Source organism: Phyllobates terribilis, unplaced genomic scaffold, assembly GCF_046119375.1.
Source record: "Phyllobates terribilis strain yellow unplaced genomic scaffold, ASM4611937v1 Scaffold_4__5_contigs__length_816908805, whole genome shotgun sequence".
Lineage (NCBI taxonomy): Eukaryota > Metazoa > Chordata > Amphibia > Anura > Dendrobatidae > Phyllobates > Phyllobates terribilis.
The window spans coordinates 209698326-209713221 of record NW_027362764.1 but is presented as its reverse complement, the minus strand read 5'-3'; the positions used below and the strand labels follow the sequence as shown (position 1 = coordinate 209713221).

Below are 14896 nucleotides of genomic sequence, written 5' to 3'. Positions count from 1 at the left end.
TTTCTGTAGGATGCATTTCTTAAAGGAAACCTGTTTCCTCCAAAACTGCTATTCATCTGTAGATTATTATGAAACCGGAGAACCCTGAGAAAACCCATACAAACTCCTTGAAGATGTTATCCTTGGTGGAACTTGGATCTGAGACCCAGCACTGCGATCTGAAGGTAAATAGCATTTAAATCATGTCTTGCTGGTTTACTGAAGCAGCGACTACAGGGAGAGAATGAAGTGATATGCTTCTCTGCAGCTGCTCACTTCCAGTCATCGGGAAAGGAGCTGTTAGTCACTTCTTACTGACAGCACTGTGCTTTAATCTCTCCCTGGCACTTTGACTGACAGCCTGCTCTGCAGCACATGTATGCAGCATGTGTGCGGAACAGACTGTCAATCAATGTGACAGGGAGTGATAACCGCACACTCACGGTGTAGTGAGCGATGTCTGTAACTGCTCCCTGCACCGCCATAATGACTGGAAGCGAGCGGCTGCAGGGAGAATATAACTTAATTTTCTCCCTGTACCTGCTGCTCGAGTAAACCAGTCTAACATGATTTCAACGCTATTTACTTGCAGATTACCACTATATCTGTAGATAAATAGCATTCCTGGAGGGGACAGGTTCCCTTTAAAGCTGGTCATGCACTTTTAGGTCTGAGTTACCTATTAGTGTTCCTATATATTACACTATTGGGATGCTGCTTGCTAGTAGAGTTTTTTCACAATGGATATTTGTCACTGGATAGGAGATAAACATCTGATTACTGGGGGCACCACTCTTTGGACCCCCATAGATCACTAAAACAGAGAGTTCAAGCCTTTGTTAATGATCAATATAATACATCTAATCATAAAATTAAACATGAGATATACCTTATATACAGCAGAATTCTGGCTAAATTTGCTCCAAAAAAGTGGTATATGTGCCCTGTGATAAAATGTAAGTATGTATTTTTTACCCTTTACCCCTTTTTTTAGTCAGTGTCTACAAAGTGAAGTATGGGTTAGTTACAAGGGTCGTGTGTCTGAAAATGTGCCAATGTCCTCCAGAATTGTAGATTAAATTATTGGCGTAAAGTAAGCCTACCTAGATGTCTAATATGAAGCATCAATTTTATCATACAGAGTGAGCCGCCATTATTTATGGCCAGTTTTTCTTTGGTTAGCTATACGTCTTACAGTTCGTGCTATGTATGGTTAAAACTAACTTATTGGATTTTCTGGATTTAAGTAAAAAAAAAATTCAAATTTATCCAATTAATCCTATTAATCTGTACTGTATTTCCTTATCATAAGAAGGTGCAAGCAGATACAAATATCTGCATATGAGTGAAGATACACATTTATGCATTAAAAATAAACCTGTTTTACAGGTTTCCACGTTCACATATTCAGTATTTGTTCAGATCTTGACAAAGAGCGCTTGCCGCTCGAAACGCGTCGAAAGATGCCTGCATTCTCCTTTTTGTGAATACACATTTTTAATCTTTGCTTCATGTACCTTGGAAAATAAAATGAACTTTTTTGGACTTTATTTGTGAGCTAGATTTTCTGCTTTCTCTATTGGATGTTGCGCCCTGCCCAGCTGCTGTCCGTGCTCCAGAAGTGTGGAACTGCAGGTGGTGAACTGGATTTACTTCTGTGAATTTGGTCAGTATTCTATATCAGTATTTGTAAGCAAAAACCAGGAGTGGAACAATCAGAGGAAAAGTATAGTAGAAACACGTCACCACTTCTGTATTCATCACCCACTCCTGGTTTTAGCTTACAAATACTGATGTAAAATACTGACCAAATACTGAATGTGTGAAAGTGGCCTAATAGTTGTGTGCGCAAGACAGTGAATTACCCTGCAGTCTATCCTATTTCAGCTGCCAATATTGCAAACATTAGGGAAAACACAGAAATAGTACAAAAATAAAAATCTTTTTTACTTCCAGTGTACAATTGTCCTATATTATTTTACTGCACAATAGTGAGTTGATTATCTGAAGCTTCAAAATAATATTTTATTTTGTTCTTCTCCAATTTAAATAGGTTAAAAAGTAAAGAACAAGAATTAACAGACGCATGCAAAGACAGTGCATCGCTAAGTAGACTGTATAAGGAGCCCAGTGTATCATGCGAGCAGATGATCAGCTGTTGTCAACGACTGATTGAGGAACCTCAGCCCAGCTTGGTGGGGATGCATCTGTGCGTCTCTCATTACTACTCTGTGTTGCAAGATGGAGACTTATGTATTCCTTGGAATTGGAAAAGCTAACAGTAACAACCACCATATGAATATTTTCTATATATTTCTATAGCGGTAATAAGAAGATACTGTAAATCTATATTAGTAGATGGCAACTACTGTACTAAAACTATTGTCTGTGACAATCTTTGGCCCCCTAAAGCCACCATACAGACTTTTCAAGTACATTTCCATGATGTCTAAATTATAAAATTGCAAAGGATGTGAAAATTAATACACTGGATTCAGAATCTGGAATGATGTGTTCATTAAAAAAATATTTATTTTTAATATTTAAGGTTGTCGCATATTGTCTATGGTAAATTGCAAATTTTTTTTTTAAATTCTTTTATGCTTTATCAGTTGATTCTCTGATATGACATGCAGACTTTTTTTTCCAACTGTGCCAGATTAGCAGGGAATGCACACGATCTGGTTTACAAGAAAAAGTATTCACTGAAATGTAACATAATTGTGAATTTTGTAATTATTACTGTACAGCTAACAAATAATAGTGACAGAATAAGGGTATGTTCCCACGTGACGTTTTGGCAGCTTTTTTTTTCTGCATCAAAATCAGGTGCAGAAAAAAAATGCTGTTATATTAGATCGCTAAGTTTACAAAGGCTGCATTGGTTCTCAGCAGTGTGAATTCTGTTTACACAGGACGATGCGCCACCGAGAACAATGATCTTTTGTGCTGCCTAAAAGATGGCAATGGTGGTAAATTCATTACTACCTTCTTCAATGTGGTTTTTGGCTGAATGTGTGAAATATCCTGGAAACCTGCATCTCACCGGCATAAATAGTGTGCCTGGAAAATGCATTGCAGAACTCGTATAGTTCCACACAACTTTGCGGCATAGTACCAAAAATTAGAATTCAATATAAATTATTAAAACATGATTAGGATATTGGTCTGCTCTTTTGATCATTAAATGTATAGTATAGTAATGTATAGTATATATGCTTCTATATCACCATGCCTCTAGGGCAGAGCTGAGCAAACTGTGCCCTCTGGCTGTTCCAGTCTGGCCCACGGACTAAGACAGCTGAAGGGCTGAAACAGTGGCACACATGCCACCCCATACCCTTGTAAGGGGGAAGACCGGGGTGTAAGTACTTTCAGAGCAAGGGATCCGGAACTGCCGGGGCCGTGCCTCGGTTGCAGGGGGAAGACAGACTGTGAGCACAGGAGTCAGGTGACTGGGAAGCTGGGGGCTTGTCCAGAGTGAGAGCTGGGAGGTCAGGTGACCGAGAGACTGGTGGCGTGGGTAAAGAGAGGAAGAGACGAGGACATTTGCGCAGGAAAGCGGAGCTGGGTCCTGCTCAGCAGAGCGGTGTGAGAGGGTCCAGACTCCTGGCTCCAGGACTGGGAGCAAGAGCCGAGTGCAGTGGACCGGAGGAGTCAAGCCGACTAGAGAAGAGACGCAGGGTCGGTGGAGCCGGGCACGTGAGGTGCCGTGTTATGGATTAGGGGCTCAGTGGGTAAAACCGGAGACCGCCTGCTGCCGCCAGAAGACAGAGCATTGTTTGGGCGGGGAAGCCTGAAGAAATCAACACCGGCCCCAGCTGGCAACTGCCTTGTGGAGGAAAAGAGTCAGCTAAGTGTAAAAACTGTCGTTTACAACCGGTTATACCTAGTTAAACTGTGAACTGTCAGTTAAAGACTTTTACCTGCTACTTTCCTTGTTTTTCCCCATATTTTCCCCTGTTACTCCCTGCGTGGAGATTTACCCTGTTATTATAAACTTCCCCTGTTTATTAACCCTGTATTGGCTGCTCTGTGTTTGTGTCGCTGCATCTAAAGTACCCATGTTACATTTGGCGTAGTCGGCAGGATGGAGTCGTTAACACAGAAACTGCAGAGCAGTCCATCCTGGGAGCCCCTAAATCTAGTTTGCTGCTGGGGGCTATGCTCAGCAATCTCCCAAAGTTCACCGGGGACAATATGATGCTGTGGGACTGGATTGAGACAGTTAGGAGTATGTTACGTACAGTACAGACCAAAAGTTTGGACACACCTTCTCATTTAAAGATTTTTCTGTATTTTCATGACTTTGAAAATTGTACACTCACACTGAAGGCATCAAAACTATGAATTAACACATGTGGAATTATATACTTAACAAAAAAGTGTGAAACAACTGAAAATATGTCTTATATTCTAGGTTCTTCAAAGTAGCCACCTTTTGATTTGATGACTGCTTTGCACACTCTTGATGAGCTTCAAGAGGTAGTCACCGGAAATGGTTTTCACTTCACAGGTGTGCCCTGTCAGGTTTAATAAGTGGGATTTCTTGCCTTATAAATGGGGTTGGGACCATCAGTTGTGTTGTACAGAAGTCTGGTGGATACACAGCTGATAGTCCTACTGAATAGACTGTTAGAATTTGTATTATGGCAAGAAAAAAGCAGCTAAGTAAAGAAAAACGAGTGGCCATCATTACTTTAAGAAATGAAGGTCAGTCAGTCCGAAAAATTGGGCAAACTTTGAATGTGTCCCCAAGTGCAGTTGGAAAAACCATCAAGCGCTACAAAGAAACTGGCTCACATGAGGACTGCCCCAGGAAAGGAAGACCAAGAGTCACCTCTGCTTCTGAGGATAAGTTTATCCGAGTCACCAGCCTCAGAAATCGCAGGTTAACAGCAGCTCAGATTAAAGACCAGGTCAATGCCACACAGAGTTCTAGCAGCAGACACATCTCTACAACAACTGTTAAGAGGAGACTTTGTGCAGCTGGCCTTCATGGTAAAATAGCTGCTAGGAAACCACTGCTAAGGACAGGCAACAAACAGAAGAGACTTGTTTGGGCTAAAGAACACAAGGAATGGACATTAGACCAGTGGAAATCTGTGCTTTGGTCTGATGAGTCCAAATTTGAGATCTTTGGTTCCAACCACCGTGTCTTTGTGCGACGCAGAAAAGGTGAACGGATGGACTCTACATGCCTGGTTCCCACCATGAAGCATGGAGGAAGAAGTGTGATGGTGTGGTGGAGCTTTGCTGGTGACAATGTTGGGGATTTATTCAAAATTGAAGGCATACTGAACCAGCATGGCTACCACAGCATCTTGTAGCGGCATGCTATTCCATCCGGTTTGCGTTTAGTTGGACCATCATTTATTTTTCAACAGAACAATGACCCCAAACACACCTCCAGGATGTGTAAGGGCTATTTGACCAAGAAAGGGAGTGATGGGGTGCTACGCCAGACGACCTGGCCTCCACAGTCACCAGACCTGAACCCAATCGAGATGGTTTGGGTTGAGCTGGACCGCAGAGTGATGGAAAAAGGGCCAACAAGTGCTAAGCATCTCTGGGAACTCCTTCAAGATTGTTGGAAGACCATTTCCGGTGATTACCTCTTGAAGCTCATCAAGAGAATGCCAAGAGTGTGCAAAGCAGTCATCAAAGCAAAAGGTGGCTACTTTGAAGAACCTAGAATATAAGACATATTTTCAGTTGTTTCACACTTTTTTGTTTAGTATATAATTCCACATGTGTTAATTCATAGTTTTGATGCCTTCAGTGTGAATGTACAATTTTCAAAGTCATGAAAATACAGAAAAATCTTTAAATGAGAAGGTGTGTCCAAACTTTTGGTCTGTACTGTATGCATCCGATGACCCCAGCTATGCAAGCCAAAATAGCCTTACTGGCCCTGGACGGCGAGGCCCGACAATCCGTGATGTACCGCTCTCCTCATGACCGGGATACTGTAGAAAAAGTGGTGCGGATACTGGAGGCGATGCATGGGGATCCCACCAATGTAGGAGAGCTGAGGATACGGCTGTTTCACCAAGTGCAGCAGGAGGGAGAGACTGTGATGCAGTATGTTAATGCCTTACAGAGGGTGCATGCCTATATCACTAGAAAAGACGACATTGGGAATTTGGAAATGGGCCCCCCTGACGTGATCTTAAGGGACCAGTTTGTGGCAGGCCTCAGGGATGTGCAGCTGAAGCAGGCCTTGCAGGAGCGCCTGCACGCCAACCCACGTATGACTTTTCTAGAAGTGGGGGCGGAGGCACTTGTGAGAGAGCAGGAGATGGGGGTGACGGCCCTGGCAGGGATGGTCCGGAGTAACGAGGTACCCACCCCGCCTGCAGCTGAACCAGAATGGGCTCGAGAGATGCGAAAGGAGATACAGGAGATGCGGGATGAATGGTCCAGTCTCAAGAAGACCCCTGCCCCGAAACCAGAGATACCCAGATCGATTGCTCCAGTTATGGAAAGAATTGAATTCAGGACCCCCTCTGCAGGAGAGTTCTGTAGGAGAGTGAGGCAGCCCTACACAGGACATTACGCCAGGGGCTGTGCTAGCCGAGGGCGGCCCCTGTCGCGGCAGCCGTTGAACTAGCGGGCTCCGTATTTGGGGGGCACAGCCCGGAGCCTGAGGAAGGGGAAAGAAAAAGAGGAAGTCCCAAGGACCTGGTTTCCACCAGCCTGACTGTCTAGGCCGAAATAAGCGGCTGTTCACTGCCTGATTGACACGGGATCCCAGGTGACTACGATGACAGAAGCCTACTTCCAACAGTGATTTCCAGAGATAGCGCGGCCTGAATGGGGACCAGTAATTTAGACTCACGGCAGCTAATCAATTACCCATCCCGGTCGCAGGGGTGGTATGGATGAAGATCCGAGTGTGTGGAAAAGATGTGGGAAAAAAAGGAGTCGTCCTGGTCGCAGGGGGAACCATAAGTGGGCCCCGGTGACCCTCGGAATGAATGTGCTGAAAGAGATCGGGCAAATCCTGATTAGTGAGCCGAAGGAGATTCCTCTAGACCAGTGGGACTCGCGAACCCCCCAAAGGAGGGTCTTTCAACAACTAATCCGAGCTGCCCAGGCTCAGGAGACGTCGAGTGAAGAGAAGATCCTGGGGAAAATAATAGTGCCAACAGCTACGGTAATCACTTTACCGCCCGGACAAACTGTACTCACGTTATCCGCACGGGCCTGCACACCTCTTGAGGGGGTCGAAGTTCAGATAGAACCAACATTGATGGACAAAGTACCCCCTGGACTCTTGGTGGCTCGGACACTGGCCACCGTTCGGGGTGGCAATGTTACAGTGCGGTGTGTTAATCTGGGCGAAGATGATCTCACACTCCCTCCCAGGGCGGAAATAGCCCAGATTCTGGGAATGCCAGAGAAGTTGGTGCGACCTGATGTGGTACAGCTGTCCACTGTACGAGGAGACCCCTGGACTCTGGCGGTCACCGTGCCGCCGGAATCTCACCGGGCTAGTGCCAAGGGGGGACGAAGAATCCTAGAACGAATGCGGGCTGAATTGACGGGACTTACACCTCGACAGGTGCAGCAGGTTGAAGAGGTGCTGGAGCGGTACCAGGAAGTCTTTGCTCGCCATGAGGATGATTTTGGTTGCACCGAAGCCATTACCCACGAGATTCCCACGGGGCGCGCTGCCCCAGTGCGGGAGAGATATCGGCAGATACCTCCCCAGATGTGTAAAGAGGTTAAGGAGATGCTAGCCCATATGTTACAGAATGGTGTGATACGGGAGAGTCCGAGTCTGTGGGCAGCCCCGATTGTCCTGGTCCGGAAGAAAGATGGGACCCTGCGGTTCTGTGTGGACTATAGACGACTGAATGCCTGTACAGTACGGGACTCTTACCCACTACCCCGAATCGAAGAGTCCCTGTCGGCCTTAGGGAAGGCAAGATACTTCTCCTCCTTGGATCTTGCCAGTGGGTACTGGCAGGTGCCCGTGGCCGAACATGACCGTGCGAAGACAGCGTTCATATTACCCATGGGACTGTTCGAGTTCAATCGGATGCCCTTCGGCCTGACAAACGTCCCCGGGACGTTCTAGTGTCTGATGGAGAGGTGCCTGGGCGATTTAAACTTCGAGGCGACACTGATCTACCTTGACGACATAATTGTCTATGCCGCCACCTTCGAGGAGCACCTCCAGCGACTGGAGCAAGTACGGAGTCGCCTACAGAGTCATGGCCTAAAGGTGAAGTGCCACCTGTTTCGCAAACAGATCGAATATCTCGGTCATACTGTGTCCGGTGAAGGAGTCAGGCCCACCCAGGAAAAGGTGGCCGCCGTTCAGGAGTGGCCTACCCCGAAGACAGTGAAGGACATTCGGGCCTTCCTGGGACTTGCCGGGTACTACCGAAGATTCGTGAAGAACTTCACCCGCATAGCCAACCCATTGCTGGAGCTACTTAAGGGAGTGCCGGCGGGCTCCAAGAATCAGGTGATTCGGTGGGGAAGCAGCCAGGAAGAGGTCTTCCGTGCCCTAAAAATGGCCCTGACCGAGGCCCCAATACTTGCCTATGTGGATTTCTCCCAACCCTTCATACTCCACACTGATGGGAGCCTACATGGTCTGGGAGCCGTGTTATCCCAAGTACAGGAGGGGAAAGAGCGCGTGATTGCGTACGCCAGCCGCTCCCTTCATGACTCCGAGAGGAACCCGGATAATTATAGTTCTTTCAAATTAGAGTTGCTGGCTCTGGTTTGGGCAATGACCGAGAAGTTTGCAGAGTATTTGTCCGGGTCCGAAGTACTGGTGAGAACAGATAACAACCCGCTGGAGAATGCGAAATTGGGGGCCCTGGAGCAGCGGTGGGTGGCCCGCATCGCCAGGTACCGGTATAAGATCGCCTACCGGTCTAAGGCAGAGAATACTCATGCCGACTCCCTCTCCAGAGTGACATATGAACGGCCTGATCATGACTGCAATGAAGATTTGGAGGTGGATGAGACCCCTAGTTTCCGAAGTTTTGTGGGACCGCTGGCCGCGGCTCAGGGACAGATCGGAGAGACGTCGGAAGAACAAGTGCTAGGGCGGCCAAGAGATGACTGGATCCGACTTCAACAGACTGACAGATTAGTTGCTCAATTATGTCAATGGGTGGCTTTGCGGCAAGTCCCCAGTCGAGAAGAGAGGAGTGCCCTGTCCCCGGGAGCACTGAAGATGCTGGGACAATGGGAGAGACTGTGTTTGCGAGACGGGCTGCTGTACCGACGGGTGCAGCTACTGCGAGAGTTCAGGACCACCTGGCAAGTGGTGATCCCAGAGAAGTTGGTCGGAGTAGTGGCTAAGTAGGCTCCTGAACGAGGGGCTCACTTCGGACTACAGAAGACGTTTCAGTGGTTGCAGAGGCTGGTGTATCATCCCCGACTACGAGCAACAGTAGAAGACACTTGTCGAAGATGTCGGAGCTGTGAGCTGGTTAAGTCCCCGGAGCAGCGGGTCCCCATACAAACTATTGTGACTTCTGCCCCCTTGGAGGTGCTGATGATCGACTATTTGACTGTTGGACCTGCGCATCTCAGGTATGAACATTGCCTGGTAATGGCAGACCACTTCACCAAGTTTGCGGTAGTGACCCCGACCAGAGACCAGACCGCCGAGTCCGCTGCGCAGGCCATCTGCCAAGACTTCATTCGGGTGTACGGCTGCCCAAAGAGGATTCATTCCGATCAAGGCACCTGCTTCCAAGGCCGGGTGATGGAAGAGCTGCACCGGTAGTACAAGATTGAGAAGTCACGGACTACTCCTTACCACCCTCAAGGAAATGGGGCCTGTGAACGCTTTAATCGGACACTGATCCAAATGCTCCGCACATTGGAGGAAGATCGGAAGGTACGGTAGCCTGAGTTTGTGGCCGAGCTGGTGTGGGTCTACAACAACCGAGTGAATAGTACGACGGGGTTCACTCCTTATACCTTGCTGTTCAGGCGAAAGGGGCGAGAGATTACCGAGTTAGAGCTGGACCCCGAGAAGGACTACCCATGGACGGGGGTGTCTTCCTGGGTCCGGGAACATCGGCATCAACTGCAGACCCTCCGACGGTTGGTACAACAAAAGTTTCAGGAGCTCAAACATCATGAGACATTGCCTCTTCGAGGGACAGCTCTGAGGCCCGGGGAGCGGGTGTTGGTTCGGGACAGGCGGCCCGGGGCAAATTGAGTAGGCGGTGGGAACGGACCCCGCACCGAGTGAAGCGCAGGATTGGCGCTGAAGGACCTGTGTATGAAGTTCAACCCGAGGGGGCTGAAGGAGCCTCTACCAGAGTGGTTCATCGTAGTATGCTGCGACCCTGTCTGTCTAAAGATGATGAGGATGGAGAAGAATCACCTGCTTCTAGAGAGGGTCCTGTCACAGTTGCCCCAAGCCACGATGTGGATGAAGAAGAATTGTTGGTTCTACCTCTGAACCCCAGCACTAGATTACTTGCAGTCCCCAGTGCAGGCTTCGAGGGAACAACATCGATCGAAGCCACCGGGCAGGCGGAGATTGGAAATCCGAGTGACCCTGCACCCCTCATCGGTCAGACTGAGTTACGCCGGTCAGAACGGACAACAGCAGGAGTGCCTCCTCACCTTTACGAACAAGATCAATTCATATGGTACCATATCGTCCAAGAATGTGAACGTTTGATGAAGGAACTCTCGCCCGTGGAATGGCGAGTTAAAGGAGAGCGGGAGTGTAAGGGGGAAGACTGGGGTGTAAGTACTTTCAGAGCAAGGGATCCGGAACTGCCGGGGCCGTGCCTCTGGTTGCAGGGGGAAGACAGACTGTGAGCACAGGAGTCAGGTGACTGGGAAGCTGGGGGCTTGTCCAGAGTGAGAGCTGGGAGGTCAGGTGACCGAGAGACTGGTGGCATGGGTAGAGAGAGGAAGAGATAAGGACATTTGCGTGGGAAAGCGGAGCTGGGTCCTGCTCAGCAGAGCAATGTGAGAGGGTCCAGGCTCCTGGCTCCAGAACTGGGAGCAAGAGCCGAGTGCAGTGGACCGGAGGATTCATGCCGACTAGAGAAGAGGCGCAGGGTCGGTGGAGCCAGGCACGTGAGGTGCCATGTTATGGACTAGGGGCTCAGTGGGTAAAACCGGAGACCGCCCGCTGCCGCCAGAAGACAGAGCATTGTTTGGGCGGGGAAGCCTGAAGAAATCAACAAAGGCCCCAGCTGGCAACTGCCTTGTGGAGGAAAAGAGTCAGCTAAGTGTAAAAACTGTCGTTTACAACCGGTTATACCTAGTTAAACTGTGAACTGTCAGTTAAAGACTTTTACCTGCTACTTTCCTTGTTTTTCCCCATATTTTCCCCTGTTACTCCCTGCGTGGAGATTTACCCTGTTATTATAAACTTCCCCTGTTTATTAACCCTGTATTGGCTGCTCTGTGTTTCTGTGTCGCTGCATCTAAAGTACCCGTGTTACACCCTCGCCCACCATCTGTCTGCCGCAGCCCGCATCCTCGGGAACTGGAGAGAGATGAGTATGTGTTTGTTTTTTTCATATATGATGTCTACATGTGGGGGTTCATTCTGTATATAAGAGGGCTGTGTGTGAGCACATACTGTATATAGGGGGCTATATGGGGGCTAATATTGTATATAGGAGGCTATGTGAGGGCTCATATTTTATAGAGGATGCTATGTGAAGGCTCATATTTTATAGAGGGAGCTATATGGGGGCTCATTTTATAGAGGGGGCTATGTGGGGGCTCATATTGTATAGAGGAGGCTATGTGGTGGCTCTTTGTATATAGGGAGGCTATGTGGGGGCTCATACTGTTTGTAGGAGGTTGTGTGTGGGCTCTTACGGTACATAGGGGGCTGTTATTGGGCTAATTCGGCATATGGGGGGACTGAGTGCGGGCTGATACGGTATAGAGGAGGGCTGTATGTGGGCGCATACAGTATACTTAAGTCCGCTCAATATTAAGTGATACAATTAATATTAATATAAACAAATTATAATTAATATTGAGCAGAATTAATTTCAGGCTATTGGCTTTTCCCTTCACAACAGTAACGGTCTCTCATGTGGCCCCTCTGGAAAATTAATTACCCACCCCCGCTCTAGTGAGTTTTGCTGAAGCTTTATGAAAGTAATATGTATGAAAAAGAGCCTGCAGAACTTCATCACAGGTCCTATAGGTAGCCCTTGCCACTGTTAAAGGGGTTTTCCGGACTAAAACTAAATTCCTGCCATGCCTCAATGGCACTGCAGGTAGCCGAATCCTGACAGCATGCAATATGTTCTATTGAGAGAAATAGATAAGAAGCTAGTCAGCATGTGATTATAAAAGTACAAATCGCATAATTGAGGGCACATTATGACTGCTCAAACATGCAATAGAGCTGAATCCTCACCGTGTCTATGCAGCACACTGTCAGGATTTGGCTACCTGCAGTGCCATCGAGGCATTGGAGAAATTTAGTTTTAGTGCAGAAAACCCCTGCTCTTACCTGTCTCGGCTCCACAACCAAGCTTTTCTTATTCTTGCTCCTACAGCTATTCCCCACTGTGCTAGTCTGTGCAAAGTTTGTATGATAACCCGACTTGCAGCTCTTCTTCTGACATCATCCAAGACTGTTTAAGGCCAGCTCAGTCAGCTGTGTTTAGGTAGTAGTGTACATCTCACTGGGCTCTTCTACAGCCAAGTGCCTTATTATCTACCTAGCTGCTCCTGAGTGCTATCCAACATCCAGCTCTACTACTAGCTTAAGTGTACGGTTCCTGGTTCTGCCCGCAACTTCAACTCAGCTGCATTAAGGTACCTGTCTGCATACCATCCTCTGCTATTCAAAGTGGTAGCCACACACTTAACTCTGCTCCATCAAGGTACCTTTCTGCATACTAATCTGCTGTTTCATGGTTCTGTCCACACACTTAACTCTGTGTTTTCAAGATACCTGCCTGTCTTCTCATCTCAACTGATCCTAGGCGTTGTCCGCAACTCAACTCTGCTGCATCTAGCACTTTCAGATTCACTGATCCACTTGCCATCCTGCATTTTCAGCTTTACTGTTCTATGTGCCGTCTGGTTAGTCCAGCTCAATTGCATCAACACCTCTAGTCTGTGCTGCTCATCCTGACCCACAACTTAGCAAATCTACCTCACCAGGTGAGACCATAATGACCAGTTAAATGTTAAAGTACATGGAACTGCATAGATAGGATCAACATAGGAGGTGTGCAAGAAGGGAATCGTTATTGCCCAGACAGAAGGCAAGACTCAATCTTCCCTTAAAAACCCAAGCACTAATGAGTCCTTGATAGATAATAATACAAGAAGACATGTTGGCCCAAAAAAAATCAAAGACTACATTTCACCAGAAGATCCTTATACCACCTGTAAAGCATGGTGGTGAAAATGGTTTAGGGATGCTCAGACCTCATTACTATAACTTTTTTATTTTTCCAGAAGGTACTGGGGGATAGTGTGAGACTATATGGCAGAGTTATTAATCCTGTGTAATAAAAAGCGTAAACTTAAATTTCATGCATTTTAAGACTATTTAATTTATCAGTGGTTTACATGCTGGATACTAAATTTGGTGCATTCTTATACTATCTAAGTTTACAATGCCTATCGATTGGCTTTCCTTGAAACCATTGTTTAACCCCTTCATCCTCCAAGACTGTTTGCACCTTCATGACCTGGCCAAATTTTACAATTCTGACCACTATCAATTTATGAGGTAATAACTCTGGAATGCTTTAATTGATCCCACTGATTCTGAGATTGTTTTTTCAAAATGTTACAATTTTCAAACTTTGAATTCTTATGCCCTTAAATCAGAGAGATATGTCACACAAAATAGTTGATAAATTACATTTCCCACATGTCTATTTTACATCAGCACAATTTTTTAAACTAATTTTTTTTGTTAGGGAGTTAGAAGGGTTAAAAGTTGACCAGCAATTTCTCATTTTTACAACAAAATTTACAAAACCATTTTTTTTAGGGACCACATCACATTTGAAGTGACTATGAGGGGCCTTTATGACAGAAAATACCCAAAAGTGACACCATTCTAAAAACTGCACCCCTCAAGGTGCTCAGAACCACATTCCAGAAGTTCAATAACCTTTCAGGAGCTTCACAGGAGGAAGGAAAAAATAAACCTTTAACTTTTTTTTCACTAAAATTTTACTTTAGACCCAATTTTTTTTATTTTCACAAGGGTAACAGGAAAAAATGAAGCCAAAATTTGTAGTGCAATTTCTCCTGAGCATGCCGATACCCCATATATTGGGCACAACCACTGTTTGTTCACACGGCAGGGCTCGGAAGAGAAGAAGTGCCATTTGACTTTTTGGATGCAAAATTTTCTGGAACAATTAGCGGAACCATGTCGCGTTTGGAGAGCCCCTCACATACCTAAACAGTGGAAATCCCCCACAAGTGACCCCATTTTGGAAACTAGACCCCTCAAGGAATGTATCTAGATGTGTGATGAGCACCATGAACCCCAGGTGCTTCACAGAAGTTTATAACGTAAAGCCGTGAAAATAAAAAAAGCACATTTTTTCCACAAGAATGATCTTTTAGCCCCAATTTTTTTATTTTCACAAGGGTAACAGGAGAAATTGGACCCCACAAGTTGTTGTGAAGTTTCTCCTGAGTACGCTGATACCCCATATGTAGGGGAAAACCACTGTTTGGGCACACGCCAGGGCTCGGAAGGGAAGGAGCACGATTTGACTTTTTGAACGCAGAAATATCTGGAATTTAGAGTGGACGCCATGTCGCGTTTGGAGAGTAAAGCCATTTTGGAAACTAGACCCCCCAAGAAATGTAACTAAATGTGTGGTGAGCACCTTGAACCACCAGGTGGTTTACAGAATATTATAACGTTGAGTTGGGAAAATAAAAAAATTTCATTTTTTCCAGA

The 14896-nt window shown here is 46.5% G+C and overlaps 1 protein-coding gene across 3 annotated transcripts in view; it reads left to right on the top strand.

The window, feature by feature from the left end:
* Positions 1-3500, top strand: part of TCAIM (T cell activation inhibitor, mitochondrial) — a 117374-nt gene extending 113874 nt beyond the window's left edge. For 2 of the 3 annotated variants that reach the window (XM_073678044.1, XM_073678045.1), the window contains one exon: positions 2033-3500. In XM_073678044.1, coding sequence (XP_073534145.1) covers positions 2033-2258 — 226 coding nt within the window. In that variant the 3' untranslated portion in view covers positions 2259-3500. Of the gene's footprint in view, positions 1-9; positions 165-2032 lie in introns of all 3 variants that reach the window. The other variant, XR_012320066.1, reaches the window with a different exon arrangement.
* Positions 3501-14896: the final 11396 nt, after the last annotated feature.